The following is a 17837-nucleotide window of genomic DNA, read 5'->3' as shown; positions in this document are numbered from 1 at the left end:
AGACGCGAAGAAGAGCGACGACGACGAGGAGGAAGAGGAGGAGGAGAGGAAACGCAGAGAGGAGCGGGCATCCTGGGAACATGAGTGGATCTTTAAAAGATGGACGCAGTTGGGAGGAGAGGAGGAGGGGGGGGGGGGGAGGAGGAGGAGGAGGAGGGGGCGCTGGGTGGCGTGAGGACCGAGGCCGCCGGTTGGCTCCACCGGCGCCACGTGAGCGTCCGGCTCCGTCTCTGCAGCCTCTCGGCGGACGGCGATGGAGCGTTGAGGTAGGTCCCGTCCCGCTCCGGCTTCCTCTCGATGATTCCCTTCTTCTTCTTTTTTCATCTAAGCCGGTTCTAGATTTCATCCCCACGCCAGAAGTTTCCTTTTTTTTTGTGGTAAAGCTCGTCGTCGGGACGACGGGATGCTGGGAGGAACATGGCGTCCGAGAGGAGCCGTAACCGTTCGGTGCGACGCAATGCCGGCCGGTAACGGGACACGGCGGAATATTTGACCGAAAACACGTTCGGAAGATCGTCATCTGCAAAAAAAAATCGATACGTTCTTCATTTTCTGATCATTTTAATTGATCATTTTTAATTTGCCTGATGAGGAATGAGCCGTTTTCAATGGATCGAGCTTTAAAATGAGATATTTAGGACTCCAACTTCCACTCATTACATCATAATGCACGCGCGATAGAATCATCTTTTTTTTTTTTTTTATCCTAAATATGACCACATGAATAGAAACGATGATTCTCGATGAAACAACCCGGTTGAACGTTATGGAACATTTATTTTTATTTCAAGAACGTTGGAGTTTAAAATCTGAATCCCGTTCCGTGCCTCATCTCAACAGGATGGAAGTGTTTTCACGTCGGCGCCATTTCGCCGCCGTTTCGACTTTCGATCTGCAATATTACGTAATATTTATCGTGTAGATGTTACCGGGTTCTTCTTTAGTAGAAACAGACTCTGAGTTCTCCGTTCAATAAAATAGAGTCCGTCTGAGTCGTCACATCATCAGTGTTTCCACCTCTGATTCCCTAAAGTAGATGCTGAGAAGCACGAGCTGGACGTAATTAATACATTTAAAAAAGTGTTTTAAAACAAGAAGTTAAATGAGGTTATTGTGTGCATTGCACTGCATTGTGGGTAACGGCCATATTGTGAAGGGAGCAGATAAATAAACTGATGTATTAAAATACAGTTTTATGACAAGTGGCAGTGATTGTACTGTGTAGCTCACACCTATTATCACATTAAAATAAAGGCTATAGGAAGATAATATACTGATCTTTTTATTAAAATAAAGGCTATAGGAGGATAATAAACTAATCTTTTTATTAAAATAAAAGCTATAGGAGGATAATTAACAGATTTTGTAATAAAATAAAGGCTATAAGAGGATAATATACTGATTTTGTAATAAAATAAAGGCTATAGGAGGATAATATACTGATTCTTTATTCAATAAAGGATATAAGAGGATAATAAACTGATCTTTAAATAAAGGCTATAGGAGGATAATAAACTGATCTTTAAATAAAATAAAGGCTATAAGAGGATAATAAACTGATCTTTAAATAAAATATAGTCTATAGGAGGATACTAAACTGATATTTTAATGACAGCGATTAAATTAAAATATTTCTGAGCGTGAATGTACTTCTGTAACAAGTTGGGGATTAATTTACCAAAATATCAAATATTAAACATATTTGTGATACAGTAATAAATCGTTATTGTTGCAGATTCTCAAACTCCACATTTGTGCATTTCTTCTGTTTTAGTTTTTTTCCGACCTGAGATGACGTCACGCGGCTTCGGTCTGTTTACGGCTCGGTAACCATAGCAACGAGGTGCCGGGTGAAGCTTCGGGAACGCACGGCGAGGTGGTTCTGGTCCGAGACGAGAATCCTGAAGCAGAACGGATAATAAAACCACGATGACGTCGTCGCTCTGCCGCGTGGTGAAGATCAACCGGGGGTCCGGCAGGACGACGCCCGACCTCCGCAACCAATCAGACGCGAGCGTGACGTCGAGCACGTGACCGGCTTCCTGCTGCTTCCACGACTTTCTCCGACTCCTGGACCGCTCGGTCCGTGTGGACGACATGTCGGAGGAGGGTCTCCGGCCCGGAGCGCCGGTCGCCGCTCGGGACCGTGAGACGACGTCATCGCTCGAATCGCTCCACCTCGGGGACCGGGCGGGGGTCATCGGCCCCGTGGAGGATGACCCTGAGCCTCTTCCTGAACTTCCTGTGACGTCATCGCCGCGGCAGACGGACACATCGTGGCCTTCAGGTGAGATGCTGACGTCCTTTTTTTTGATAATCGTGATGTATTTGAAGACTTCCAGTGAGTCTGCAGAACCGTAATAACCAAGACGGTCCCAATCAAACGTCTGCGGCGTTAAACGAGACGATAGAAAAGGTCAACGTCCTCCCGTCCGTCAGCACGGACATCGACGGTAACATCGACAGGAAGTATATTTCACCCTGATCGTGATTTAGTGATCTCAGTTATCCGGAGCTCGGGGACTGAAGGCCTCATGTACTCTGGACCCCGCCCTCTCTTTCTACCCCACGCCTCCCTCCACCTCGGGAACATTGCCCGCCTCTTCAAACCCCCCCCCCCCCCCCGTCCTCTCAAGTTCTCATCCATGACCTTGTGACCTCCAGACATGATAACAGCGCCTCTCAACCAAACCCTCAATGGACTTCAGTATGTTCCGGACTCTGCCGCTCTCCACCTCCACCCAATGAACACCTACGCCACCTCCACCGGCTCCCGGTCACGTTCAGGGTCGACTCCGAGACACGACTCACCGCCTACGGAGCCCTGAACCACCTGACCCCTCCCCACCTCTGAAGACCACCAGGACCTGGGGTGACCCGGGCCTTCTCAGCTGCTGCACCCCACCCACCACGAGAAATTTGGCAAACTCCGAGAGAAAAGTCAGCAGCTGGGATCACATTCAGAGACTCGGTGACTCTGAAGGGTCCCCGACGACGCATGAGAGGATGAAGAGGTCGTCCGGGTCTCCATAGCTTCGCTGTTTCTCGGCTCCGGGGGTTAATGAGTTGACGCACTTTCTAATTTTACAACACGCGGCTCTATTTGCAGCAGCGGTTTAGTGCATCTTCGGACACGCCAGCGCGAGGGCTGAGGGGACGGCTTCCATCCACAGCCTCACACACACACCAGAGTGAACACCCGACCAGTCGCTCGTACAGACGCAGCAGCTCCGGGCCTTCGCGGCATCTCCACAGCTGTTGGTTGTCGGGCGAGGCTCAGCGGTGGCGGGGGTGAGGTCCCAGGAGGAGTTCCCCCCCCCCCCCCACCTCCTCCCCGCGTTCTGGTATTCTAGGCAGTCAGACAGTGACACCTGCCAGCAGGACGAGTCTGGACAACCTCTCCGGCGTGCTGCAAGGCGAGGCAACGCGGCGTGGGTCTCCCCCCCCCGCCCCCCCCGGAGTCACTGAGCCGCTGCCTGTGCTTCACGTTGCAGACGCCCGCCGGCCGGAGATGGTCCCACACGACGCTCCGCCTCAGTCCTGCAGCCCGGCGGCGTTCCCGCAGGACGTTTTTCCCTCCGCCGTCCGCCACGAGGACCGGTTCGCTGCACTGAGAGACGCCGGCGGGACAGAAGGAGGTAATCAAGGATCTCTTGTTCTGCTTCACGGTTCAGATGGTGTTGTAGTAAGTAGAAAAGGAAACAATGATGATGGATTATCTTGTATAGAAGTACTTTTTTATACTAATTGTAATAATAATTGTAATAATAATAATAATATTGTTCCCTTTTTTCTTTTTAAATCAAAGAATACTCGGAATCCTGATTATTTTATTTTTTTAATACTTGATATTTTATTTCGGTATTTTTACAGAAATACAACCTTCAAAAGTAAGAATGCATAATAATATAAATAAATATAAATAAATACAAATAAATGAATACAAATAAATACAATTTTTTTTTTAAGGAGACAAACGATCATCACGACAAAGACTCCCTGCTGTGAAAGGACTATGATGGATTATCTTTTATAGAAGTACTTTTGTATAATTATTGTAAGCCTGACCCAACAATAACTTAATAATAATAATATTATTATTCCTTTTTTCTTTTTAAATCAAAGAATACTCGGAAGCCTGATTTATTTTTAATTTTTATACTTGATATTTTATTTCGGGATTTTTACAGAAATAAAACCTTCAAAAGTAAGAATGCATAATAAATACAAATAAATATAAAAAGATATAAATAAATATAAATACAAATAAATACAAATAAATAAAATATTAACCATGCATCTGGCCAAGAAGGGCAAAAATAGAAACACAAAAATAGAAAGTTTAAAGCAGGAAAATAATTATAAATAAGGAAACAAAAATAATCAAAACAACCAACGTTGTCAGTCAATCGTTAATTCGGTCCAACAAACAGAAGTCTGATTTTAATGTTTAAAAAACAATATTTTTGTCTCTATATTGAATCTCATGTTGTTTTGGGTTCAGAATCTCAACCCAAGAGCAACAGAACCAGAACAATGGCCGCATGCGACGGCAGCTGTGGGGACGACCACCTGGCCGACGCCGAGTGGTACTGGGGGAACACCTCCAGGTACTGAACATGTAATACAGAACATTATTCTGTTTTGTTTACGAGATCAAAACATGTTTAACCTGTTTAAATATCAACTTAGTTTGCGAGTCCTTCTCTTAAAACTCTTCGTCTTGTGGTCTTCCAGAGAGGAAGTGAACGAGATGATGAGGAACACTCCGGATGGAAGCTTCCTGGTCCGAGATGCTTCCAGTAAAGTGAAGAAGGAATACACACTCACACTGAGGTACACACCTGTAATACACACTCACACTGAGGTACACACCTGTAATACACACTCACACTGAGGTACACACCTGTAATACACACTGACACTGAGGTACACACCTGTAATACACACTCACACTGAGGTACACACCTATAATACACACTCACACTGAGGTACACACCTGTAATACACACTCACACTGAGGTACACACCTGTAATACACACTCACACTGAGGTACACACCTGTAATACACACTCACACTGAGGTACACACCTGTAATACACACTCACACTGAGGTACACACCTGTAATACACACTCACACTGAGGTACACACCTATAATACACACTCACACTGAGGTACACACCTGTAATAGACACTCACACTGAGGTACACACCTATAATACACACTCACACTGAGGTACACACCTATAATACACACTCACACTGAGGTACACACCTGTAATACACACTCACACTGAGGTACACACCTGTAATACACACTCACACTGAGGTACACACCTGTAATACACACTCACACTGAGGTACACACCTATAATACACACTCACACTGAGGTACACACCTGTAATACACACTCACACTGAGGTACACACCTATAATACACACTCACACTGAGGTACACACCTATAATACACACTCACACTGAGGTACACACCTATAATACACACTCACACTGAGGTACACACCTGTAATACACACTCACACTGAGGTACACACCTATAATACACACTCACACTGAGGTACACACCTGTAATACACACTCACACTGAGGTACACACCTGTAATACACACTCACACTGAGGTATACACCTATAATACACACTCACACTGAGGTACACACCTGTAATACACACTCACACTGAGGTACACACCTATAATACACACTCACACTGAGGTACACACCTATAATACACACTCACACTGAGGTACACACCTGTAATACACACTCACACTGAGGTACACACCTGTAATACACACTCACACTGAGGTACACACCTGTAATACACACTCACACTGAGGTACACACCTATAATACACACTCACACTGAGGTACACACCTATAATACACACTCACACTGAGGTACACACCTGTAATACACACTCACACTGAGGTACACACCTATAATACACACTCACACTGAGGTACACACCTATAATACACACTCACACTGAGGTACACACCTGTAATACACACTCACACTGAGGTATACACCTATAATACACACTCACACTGAGGTACACACCTGTAATACACACTCACACTGAGGTACACACCTGTAATACACACTCACACTGAGGTACACACCTATAATACACACTCACACTGAGGTACACACCTGTAATACACACTCACACTGAGGTACACACCTATAATACACACTCACACTGAGGTACACACCTGTAATACACACTCACACTGAGGTACACACCTGTAATACACACTCACACTGAGGTACACACCTATAATACACACTCACACTGAGGTACACACCTGTAATACACACTCACACTGAGGTACACACCTGTAATACACACTCACACTGAGGTACACACCTGTAATACACACTCACACTGAGGTACACACCTATAATACACACTCACACTGAGGTACACACCTGTAATACACACTCACACTGAGGTACACACCTGTAATACACTCACACTGAGGTACACACCTATAATACACACGCACACTGAGGTACACACCTATAATACACACTCACACTGAGGTACACACCTATAATACACACTCACACTGAGGTACACACCTATAATACACACTCACACTGAGGTACACACCTGTAATACACACTCACACTGAGGTACACACCTGTAATACACACTCACACTGAGGTACACACCTATAATACACACTCACACTGAGGTACACACCTGTAATACACACTCACCCTGATGTACACACCTGTAACACACACTGAGGTACACACCTGTAACACACACTGATGTACACACCTGTAACACACACTGATGTACACACCTGTAACACACACTGAGGTACACACCTGTAACACACACTGATGTACACACCTGTAACACACACTGAGGTACACACCTGTAACACACACTGATGTACACACCTGTAACACACACTGATGTACACACCTGTAACACACACTGATGTACACACCTGTAACACACACTGATGTACACACCTGTAACACACACTGATGTACACACCTGTAACACACACTGAGGTACACACCTGTAACACACACTGAGGTACACACCTGTAACACACCCTGATGTACACACCTGTAACACACACTGATGTACACACCTGTAACACACACTGAGGTACACACCTGTAACACACCCTGATGTACACACCTGTAACACACCCTGATGTACACACCTGTAACACACACTGATGTACACACCTGTAACACACACTGAGGTACACACCTGTAACACACCCTGATGTACACACCTGTAACACACACTGAGGTACACACACTGATGTACACACCTGTAACACACACTGAGGTACACACCTGTAACACACACTGAGGTACACACCTGTAACACACCCTGATGTACACACCTGTAACACACACTGAGGTACACACCTGTAACACACCCTGATGTACACACCTGTAACACACACTGAGGTACACACCTGTAACACACACTGATGTACACACCTGTAACACACACTGAGGTACACACCTGTAACACACCCTGATGTACACACCTGTAACACACACTGATGTACACACCTGTAACACACCCTGATGTACACACCTGTAACACACACTGATGTACACACCTGTAACACACACTGAGGTACACACCTGTAACACACACTGAGGTACACCAGGGCTCCAGACTGCGACCAAATGGTCGCATTTTGCGCCTAAAAATAGACACGGTGCGAGTAAATTTTTCATCAAGTCGCAACTGCGCGACCAGTAAATTAGCAGATTATTTATTTTATTTTTGTTGCTGACAAACTTGTTCTACACTTCAGCCCACTATAGTTAGCGGTAATGCCTGAATGACTCGATTGCTAACCGACATTAACTCCAGAAGAAGAAGAAAGGAGACGAAAACCGAAGAAGAAGGCTGGCCTGTGTGTGAGAGGGGGGGGGGGGGGGGGGATTGACAGCGGGAAGGGGGGGAGGGGTGACCACTGTTATAGGCTAATGTGTGAAAAGAGGCGGGTCTTGGGGTTATCAGCGAATGAAAGATTTGACATAGCGGTGTCTCCTGTAGACAATGGCGAAGCGGACTATCAGTTCGTACTTTCTTCCTAAACCTATAGAGAAGACAAATCCTGAGAATGAGTCCGACTCAACTTGTGAGGAAACGGTCGTGGCGAAAAAAGTCAACAAATTCAGCTTTCGCGATGAGTGGCTGCGCGAGTTCACCTGGCTCAGGTATTTCAGGGAGACCAACTCAATGAACTGTACATTCTGCTGTCGATTCTCACAACATGCGCGGAACACAAACTTTTCTGATAAGACTGGCACGACACAATTAAAACACGACACGCTGATCAAACACAACGCCAGTCTCAAACATAAAATGTGCCGCGACCTGTGCAATGAAAATGCAGCTCCACTCAGAGTCGCATTTAGAAGACAAGAGGCTGCTAACCAGTGCGCCGAGGAGGCCGAATTGCGATTGAAGTTTAACACGGCGTATTTCATTGCCAAAGAAGAACTGCCCTTTACGCAATTTAAAGGCCAACTTGATCTACAAAGGAAGAATGGTGTCAAACTAAACGCAACGTACAATAACGACACAGCATGCGCACAGTTTGTTGGCATCATCGCAGATACACTGAAACGGAAGACGACGAGAAGATTAAGGACGCTCCTTATCTGTCAATCATGATTGATGGGGACACAGATACGTCAACAAAAGAGTGTGAAATCATATATGCCAGGATCCTGCAACAAGGAAACCAACAAATGTTTTGATTGGCCACATCGAAGTGCAACATGCACATGCTCAAGGTATGTTTTCTCTCAAATTATGTTTAAACTCAATACAGTAAGTTCTGAAAGAGTTCTGTTGTGAATGTTTTGCAGTTCATGAAGACAAACAGGCACCATAATGATTAAGCTGTTAGGCTGGTGGTAGGACTAACACATAAATAATTGTGCACAATATGTAATTTCATTTTAAGGTGTATATGATGCCACCAAAGAGGCCTTCAAGAAACTGGGGACAGAAACAGGGTGGTTAGACAAGACGGTTGCCATCACGCACACAATAGCTCGACTGCATGAATAGAAGGTGCGCGCGTAGCGCGCAAAAATGTTTTTCGCGAGCACCCAAGACCCATTTTGACCCAGGAAAAAGTGCGCCCCTAAATTTTCGCTTGCGCCCCTAACATTTTAAGTTAGGAGCGACTGTGCTCCTAGTTAAAAAAGTTAGTCTGGAGCCCTGTACACACCTGTAACACACCCTGATGTACACACCTGTAACACACCCTGATGTACACACCTGTAACACACACTGATGTACACACCTGTAACACACCCTGATGTACACACCTGTAACACACACTGAGGTACACACCTGTAACACACCCTGATGTACACACCTGTAACACACACTGAGGTACACACCTGTAACACACACTGATGTACACACCTGTAGCACACACTGATGTACACACCTGTAACACACCCTGATGTACACACCTGTAACACACCCTGATGTACACACCTGTAACACACACTGAGGTACACACCTGTAACACACACTGATATACACACCTGTAATACACACTGATGTACACACCTGTAACACACACTGAGGTACAGACCTGTAACACACACTGAGGTACACACCTGTAACACACACTGAGGTACACACCTGTAACACACACTGATATACACACCTGTAACACACACTGATGTACACACCTGTAACACACACTGAGGTACAGACCTGTAACACACACTGAGGTACACACCTGTAACACACACTGATGTACACACCTGTAACACACACCTGGTCTCCTAGGAGCGGCGGCTCCACCCGGCTGGTAAAGATCCTCCACCTCGGGGGCCGCTTCTCGCCGGCCTTGGCTCCCGGGTGGGTGTCCCGGTGGTTCCGGAGGGGGTCTGGTCCCGCATAACGTGAGCCTGGACACACCTGTAACACACACCTGGTCTCCCCCGGAGCGGCGGGCCCTGGCCTGGATGATCCCTCCTCGGGGGGGCCGCTCGTTCTCGCCGCCCCGGGCGGCTCCGTGGCGGAGCTGGTCCGGTTCTTCCGGAGCGAGTCTCTGGCCCGGTACAACGTGAGCCTGGACACGCGGCTGCTCCACCCCGTCAGCAGGTACCGGCAGGTGGGTTCACCTGTGGACGCTGACTTATAACTATTCAATAACTGGATGTACGTAGAGCTTTAGAGGTCATTGTAGAGCTTTAGAGGTCATTGTAGAGCTGTATTGTTCTCGTGGAGATGTTGGCAGCATGGGATGTTTTCAACGTCACGCTTTTAATTGTCTTCATTTTTTTACCTGGTATTTAATATTTGTTTACCTGTTATTTAATATTTTTTTACCTGTTATTTATTATTTGTTAACCTGTTATTTAATATTTGTTTACCTGTTATTTAATATATGTTAACCTGTTATTTAATATTGTTTTACCTGTTATTTAATATTTTTGTACCTGTTATTTAATATTTTTTTACCTGTTATTGAATATTTGTTAACCTGTTATTTAATATTTTTTTACCTGTTATTTATTATTTGTTTACCTGTTATTTAATATTTTTTTACCTGTTATTTAATTTTTTTTACCTGGCATTTAATATTTTCTTACCTGGTATTTAATATTCTTTTACCTGCTATTTAATATTCTTTTACCTGGTGTTTATATCTTCTGGAATCTTCCTAAGTACCTGGATGTGACGCCTTCCTCTCCTCTGCAGGTGGGCGTCGACCTCGAGGCCGTCGGAGAACAGCTGAGGAGATTTCAGGATCAATACCGAGAGAAGAGCAGCGAGTATGACCGACTGTTCGAGAAGTTCAACCAAACCTCTCAGGTATACTCTGTTGTTTCACGAGAAGCTTCCTGTCTGTCTCCTCACCTGGGCGGCGGGTCAAGGTGTGTTTCTGTGTTTCCGTGTTTCCCTCCAGGAGCTGCAGAGCAAGCGGACGGCCATCGAGGCGTTCAGCGAGATCATCCGGATCTTTGAGGAGGAAACGCAGGAACGCTGCAGCAAGGAGGACATCGACATGTTCCTCACAGCGGACACGCAGACAGACAGGTAGGTAGGCAGGTATGGAGGACTCAAAATGACTTAAGTATGAATAAATATGGGAATAAATAAATAAATGCTTAAATAAATGTATAAATAAATGCTTAAATAAATGTATAAATAAATACAGGAATGAATAAATATAAGTTATAAATCAACAGGACATAATTAAATAAATATATTTCTACATTTCTGTATTTCTTCATTTATCTATTTACGTGTCCACACGTATTTCTTCATTTATTTATGTGTGATATTTACGTGTCCGTATATTCAAATAAGCTGGGCGGTCCGAACCTCTGTCTAAAGCATGATTGGTCACAGGAGTGTGATGCATCTGGTGTGTTGTGCTCTACTATTTCTGCCTGGCACATGAAGCTGAAGTTGGCTCGCTCAGCTCACCGTTAGCAGAACTTAGCCTAGACAGCTTTTTGACTTCAGCCGTTTATCAATTCCAAGAACACTGAGTACAGACTCGTGTTTTCTTGGAGTCTGGTCTGGGGAGTCCAGACTCGAGGACGCAGGACGGTCTTTCTGGTCTTGTGACGTCACCACATCAACTGTTCTTGTTCATGAATTTACTCCAATTATTCACTGTAAAATACTTTACAGTGGAGTAGAATGTGTTGCGGTGTTCACTGTCGTTTGGCGTATACTCCGCCCACAGTAGCCTGGTACTTGTTCCCGAATAAACGGTAATAACTATAAAACGTCTCGTAGCTTTCCATCCTGACCCAGGGTCGCTACAATATGAAGTTATGAATCTCAGTCAAATTGACGTAACGTTATCTTTTAATAAATAATAAACTCGTTGTGCTTTTTAGATCCTCCAAAACCTAATTATATCTCATGTTTAGCCGCTACGGAGACGTCAGAGCCAGCGGAGCATTTCAAAAAGTCCTGCCGAGATCAGGCTTCTCTCGGCGGCCACACAGCGCGCTGAGCGCCCGGAGCTCAAAGGTCCCGCGAGCAGGACCTCAAATCTCCGTCGCATATCCTTATTAGGCTGAATCTCGATAAACCGACCACAGATTTGATGCTTAAACTACTAACTTCTAGACTAAAAACATCCTTAAATTACATTCCGTGACTCAACAACAGTAGTATTTAGAATGTACGGACAAGAATGCATAATACACGCTGTTCGTCTACAGGTCCAAGTGCTAGGGATCGATTACTTCTGTCTGGCTCCCTGATTTGACCAATCCTGTTCAACAATGAGGTTCGGACCGCCCCAGCTCATTTGAATATACGGACACGTAAATGTCACACATAAATAAATGAAGAAATACGTGTGGACACATAAATAGAGAAATAAATTAAAGAAGAAATACAGAAATGTAGAAATATATTTATTTAATGATGTCCTGTTGATTTATAACTTATATTTATTCATTCCTGTATTTATTTATTCATTTATTTAAGCATTTATTTATTTATTTATACATTTATTTAAGCATTTATTTATTTATTCCTATATTTATTCATGCATTCATTTATTTATTTATTTATACTTAAGTCATTTTGAGTCCTCCATAGGCAGGCAGACAGACAGGCAGACAGACAGGTAGGCAGACAGGCAGCACGCAGACAGACAGGTAAACCACATTTACAGTTTAAAACTCCCACCAGCAGACTCTGAATTGTTTACTGAAGTTGTTCCATCTCCTCCTCCTCCTCCTCTTCTTCTTTCTCATCTTCCTCCTCTTCTTCTTCCTCTTCATTCTCCTCCACTTCTCCTCTCCATCCTCCTCTTCCTCTTCTTCCTGCTCCTCTCCCTCTTCTTCCTCCTCTTTCTCCTCTTCTTCCTCCTCCACTTCCTTCTCCCCCTCCTTATATTCCTCCTCCTCCTCCCCCCCCTCCACTCCCCCCCCCCCTTATCCTCTTCCGCTTCTTCCTCCTCCTCTTCTCCTCCTCCTCCTCTCCTCCCCCCCCCCTCCTCCTCCTAGGATTCAGACCAGCTCAGAGGAGCTGCAGTCGCGGGTGGAGGAGATCCACAGCAGCAGGAGGCGGTTGGAGGAGGACCTGAGGAGGAAGGCGTTGGCCCACATGGAGGTGGACCAGAAGATGGACCTCCTGAAGCCCGACCTGCTGCAGCTCCGCAAGATCAGAGACCAGTACCTGCTGTGAGCCGAACTCTCTTATGACTTACATTAGGATTATTTTAATATTCATTTGAATAGTAGAAGAAGAAAAAAGAAGTGACAATGGAATATTAGATTGTGAAAGAAAGCAGCGCATCACATGAGAGGAGTCATAAAATACTTCTTAAACAAAAAACACGTGTTTTATATTGTAATATTTACCTGAAATTACAAATAACATTGCAGACAGCCAATAGGATTCTGTTGCATTTATACAACTCTCAAGGTTTCCTTTAAATGTTCCCCTCTTTCACACAGGTGTGCATCATGTTCAACCAACTATAAAGATGTTATCTGCATAGCTGTTCTATCTCCTGTGTCATCACATGACGATATAGTAAGCTTTACTGTTTGTTCTCCATGTTTCAGATGGCTCACCCAGCAGGGCACCAGACAGAGTCAGATCAATGAGTGGCTGGGTATCAGGAATGAGGAAGAAGAGTGAGTATCCTCCTTCATCCTGGTCAACTGAGCCTAATATATATAAATATATAAAAATATAAAATATAAATAAATACAATATTTATATATAGAAATATATAAAAATAAATAAATACAATGTATATATAATAGTATATATAAGAATATAATAGTATTTATTTTTCATATTTATACATAAATATAAAGTAATATATCTATATATATATAGATATAAATATCTAAACATTTAAATATATATTTATATATTGTTTTTTATTTTTTTATTTTAGATATGTATATATTGTATTTTTTTCTTCATATATTTATATATATATTGTATTTATTTATTTGTATGTATTTATATATATTGTATTTATTTATTTTTTCATTTGTATATGTACATATTGTATTTAATTTTTTTTCTTCATTTGTATATATATATATTGTATTTATTTATTTTTAAACAGAAAAATGTAGAATGTGCAATCAAATATTTCTACCTTTTCGATTTGTTATGAGATCATTAATTTGCCACTGACTGAGTGCAGATCTTGAAAACGTCTCATAAACTTCTGCAGTATGGCAGCAAAGAATGTCTGCGGTCCACCAACAGCCCTACAGTCTATTACTTCTAGTGTAAAGGATTAAAATGCATTAAAACCCAGAATAAATCCTGTGTCACAGTTCATCAACTCGCTGTGACGGCGTTAGGACTATTTATTCTGTCGCTACGATGAATTAGCATCACGCAATAAAGGACAACAAATACAGGACTGTCTCAGAAAATTAGAATATTGTGATAAAGTTCTTTATTTTCTGTAATGCAATTAAAAAAACAAAAATGTCATGCATTCTGGATTCATTACAAATCAACTGAAATATTGCAAGCCTTTTATTCTTTTAATATTGCTGATTATGGCTTACAGTTTAAGAAAACTCTAAAATCCTATCTCATAAAATGTTAATATTTCCTCAGACCAAGTAAAAAAAAAGATTTATAACAGCTGAGTGTTTGTCAAGGCTCAGGAAACCCTTGCAGGTGTTTCGAGTTAATTAGACAATTCAAGTGATTTGTTTAATACCCTACTAGTATACTTTTTCATGATATTCTAATATTTAGAGATAGGATATTTGAGTTTTCTTAAGCTGTAAGCCATAATCAGCAATAAATCAGAATAAAAGGCTTGCAATATTTCAGTTGATTTGTAATGAATCCAGAATGCATGACATTTTTGTTTTTTTAATTGCATTACAGAAAATAAAGAACTTCATCACAATATTCTAATTTTCTGAGACAGTCCTGTATATGTTGATGCTTTAAAATCTATACAATCTTTCCTCCGTCGTCCTTCAGCCCGTACACTGTGGCCGACGAGCAGGAGGAGAGCAGCTGGTACGTCGGTGCGATGAGGAGGAAGGAGGCCGAGGAGCTGATGAGGGGGAGGAGGGATGGGACCTTCCTCATCAGAGACAGCCAGACGCAGAGGGGCTGCTACGCCTGCTCCGTGGTGTGAGTACCACACATGTAGCATCACATGTAGCATCGCATGTAGCATCGCATGTACCATCTCATGTAGCATCACATTTAGCATCACATGTAGCATCACATGTACCATCACATGTAGCATCACATGTAGCATCATATGTACCATCTCATGTAGCATCACATGTAGCATCACATGTAGCAACACATGTACCATCTCATGTAGCATCACATGTAGCATCACATGTACCATCTCATGTAGCATCACATGTAGCATCACATGTACCATCACATGTAGCATCACATGTACCATCACATGTAGCATCACATGTAGCAACACATGTACCATCTCATGTATCATCACATGTAGCATCACATGTACCATCACATGTACACTACCGGTCAAAAGATTGGGGTCACCCAGACAATTTGGGGTTTTCCATGAAAACTCTCACTTTTATTAATTAAATTAATTTCTAAATTTATATAAAATATAGTCAAGACATTAACAAAGTTATAAATAATGATTTTTATTGTAAATATTAATGTTATTCTTCTTGTGGCTCAAAGGAAGGCCAGTTTTATAGCTTCTCTCACCAGCATAACTGTTTTCAGCTGCGCTCACATAAAAAGGGTTTAAAGAGTTTTCTACCCCTCCGCTAGTCTTCTAAGGCGATAACACAATGTACCATTAGAACACTGGAGATGGGCCTCTACACACCTCTGTAGAGACTTCATTAAACACCAGAGAATAGTCATGTACACATTAACTATGTAGAGAGTATTTATGATTCATGTAATATTATATTCATTGATAAATACAGTGCTTTACATACTTATTATCATTTTTAAACCTTGTGTCCGGTGCAGAGTGGACGGGGACGTGAAGCACTGCGTGATCTACAGAACCTCCTCCGGGTTGGGCTTCACCGAGCCCTTCGACCAGCACCCGTCGCTCAGGGAGCTGGTGCTGCACTACCGACACACGTCGCTACGGCAACACAACCAGCAGCTGGACGTGAGGCTGGCGTGGCCCGCGCTGCGCCCGCAGGAAGGATGAGGCTCAGCTGCAGCTGGGGCGCCAGGGTGCCAGCCTTCACTCGTTCCACCTCAGAAGCCCCAACGTGGACGCTGTGGCTCTGACAAAGTACTTTCATACTTCAGTGCTCAGATCACACACACACACACACACACACACACACACACACACACACACACTGGTCAGATCAACAAACTGAGCCACAGCCACTCAAATGTCCCGAGGACCAGATGTTGAGCCTCTCTGCTCCGCAGCGTTGAGGCTGTGGGTTGATCGACGGTTATTGCAACACAACGGCTGCTTTCTGACTTCAGACTATATTTATATATTTATTCATTTATTTTTTAAAGGTTTTATTCCTAAAACTAGAAATCCCATCAGCAAATACAGCTTGTAAAAAAAAACACTTCGGATAAAGTATTTAGCTAAATCTTTAAAGGCAGTACTAAAGTACTACTGAAGTACCACTGAAGTACTACTAAAGTACTACTGAAGCACTACTGAAGAAGTACTACTAAGGTACTACTGAAGTACCTCTAAAGTACCACCGAATTACCACTAAAGTACTACTGAAGCACTACTGAAGAAGTACTAGTAAAGTACTCCTGATGTACCACTGAAGTAACACTGAAATACCACTAAAGTACAAATAAAGTACTACTATTAATTTAAAATACTACTAAAGTACCACAAAGTACCACTCAAGTACTACTGAAGTACCACTAAAGTACCACTAAAGTACTACTAAAGTACTCCTATAATTTAAAGTACTACTGAAGTACTGATCAAGTTATAGTTTCTCGGTTAAAAACTAGAAGTTCACCCCTCGACTCTCCAGCTGTCAGAATACTGACACTAAAAGTATTTATTTTAAGTATAAAAATGATGCTGTTTATGTTTTCATGGTGGAAAGTTTTCCACTAATTCAGACAATAAATATTTCAGTTTTTTCTGAAAGTAAAGCAAAGAAATCATAAATATAAAAAAAGAAGCAAATATGAAGATTCATAGAGAAGTTACATAATCAGAGCAGCAGCCGTGTTGAAGGTGCATTGTGGGTAATGTAGTGTAGAAACTGAGCTCAGGGTGGGACTCTACCGTGCCCAGGTGCATTATGGGTAGTGACACTACTGTGTCCAGGTGCATTATGGGTAGTGACACTACCATGTCCAGGTGCATTATGGGAAGTGTAACATAGAAACTGAGCTCAGGGTGGGACTCTACTGTGCCCAGGTGCATTATGGGTAGTGTAACATAGAAACTGAGCTCAGGGTGGGACTCGACCGTGCCCAGGTGCATTATGGGTAGTGTAACATAGAAACTGAGCTCAGGGTGGGACTCGACCGTGCCCAGGTGCATTATGGGTAGTGTAACATAGAAACTGAGCTCAGGGTGGGACTCGACCGTGCCCAGGTGCATTATGGGTAGTGTAACAGAAACTGAGGTGTACTGAAGCACTTTATCCAAACCAGACCACCAGAACTCACGTAAGCACAGAAATGAGTTTCACTCGTTTCACATATTGAAGTTGCTGGTTGGGGAGAAAGAAGTTTTTATTTAAGTGGAATATAAAAGTTATTTTCTTATTGTCATCAACATTAATAGCACAACACCCTCCGGACATGACAGCGGCTGTGCATGAGGGACCTCTGTGGTGTGGTTATT

The 17837-nt window shown here is 43.1% G+C and overlaps 1 protein-coding gene across 1 annotated transcript; it reads left to right on the top strand.

The window, feature by feature from the left end:
- The first annotated feature begins 1781 nt into the window (after positions 1–1781).
- On the top strand, positions 1782–16336 carry LOC130194122 (phosphatidylinositol 3-kinase regulatory subunit beta-like). The gene is made up of 12 exons (XM_056415015.1): positions 1782–2287; positions 3495–3638; positions 4505–4610; positions 4738–4836; positions 9839–9942; positions 10000–10166; positions 10757–10870; positions 10965–11095; positions 13036–13212; positions 13600–13671; positions 15005–15160; positions 16004–16336. The coding sequence occupies exons 1-12, from the start codon at positions 2098–2100 to the stop codon at positions 16191–16193; spliced, it is 1650 nt and encodes a 549-aa protein (XP_056270990.1). The 5' UTR covers positions 1782–2097; the 3' UTR covers positions 16194–16336.
- Positions 16337–17837: the final 1501 nt, after the last annotated feature.

This window comes from Pseudoliparis swirei, chromosome 5, assembly GCF_029220125.1.
Source record: "Pseudoliparis swirei isolate HS2019 ecotype Mariana Trench chromosome 5, NWPU_hadal_v1, whole genome shotgun sequence".
In the NCBI taxonomy this organism is placed as follows: domain Eukaryota; kingdom Metazoa; phylum Chordata; class Actinopteri; order Perciformes; family Liparidae; genus Pseudoliparis; species Pseudoliparis swirei.
Note: the sequence above shows the minus strand (reverse complement) of the source record. Positions and strands in the feature narration are given on the sequence as shown.

Excerpts from the sequence above, each read along its gene's own strand:
- LOC130194122 (XM_056415015.1), top strand. The coding sequence starts at position 2,098 with ATGTCGGAGGAGGGTCTCCGGCCCGGAGCGCCGGTCGCCGCTCGGGAC. Across the intron at positions 4,837-9,838 it reads GAATACACACTCACACTGAG|GAGCGGCGGCTCCACCCGGC; the intron begins GTACACACCTGT and ends CTGGTCTCCTAG. Across the intron at positions 15,161-16,003 it reads TGCTACGCCTGCTCCGTGGT|AGTGGACGGGGACGTGAAGC; the intron begins GTGAGTACCACA and ends TGTCCGGTGCAG.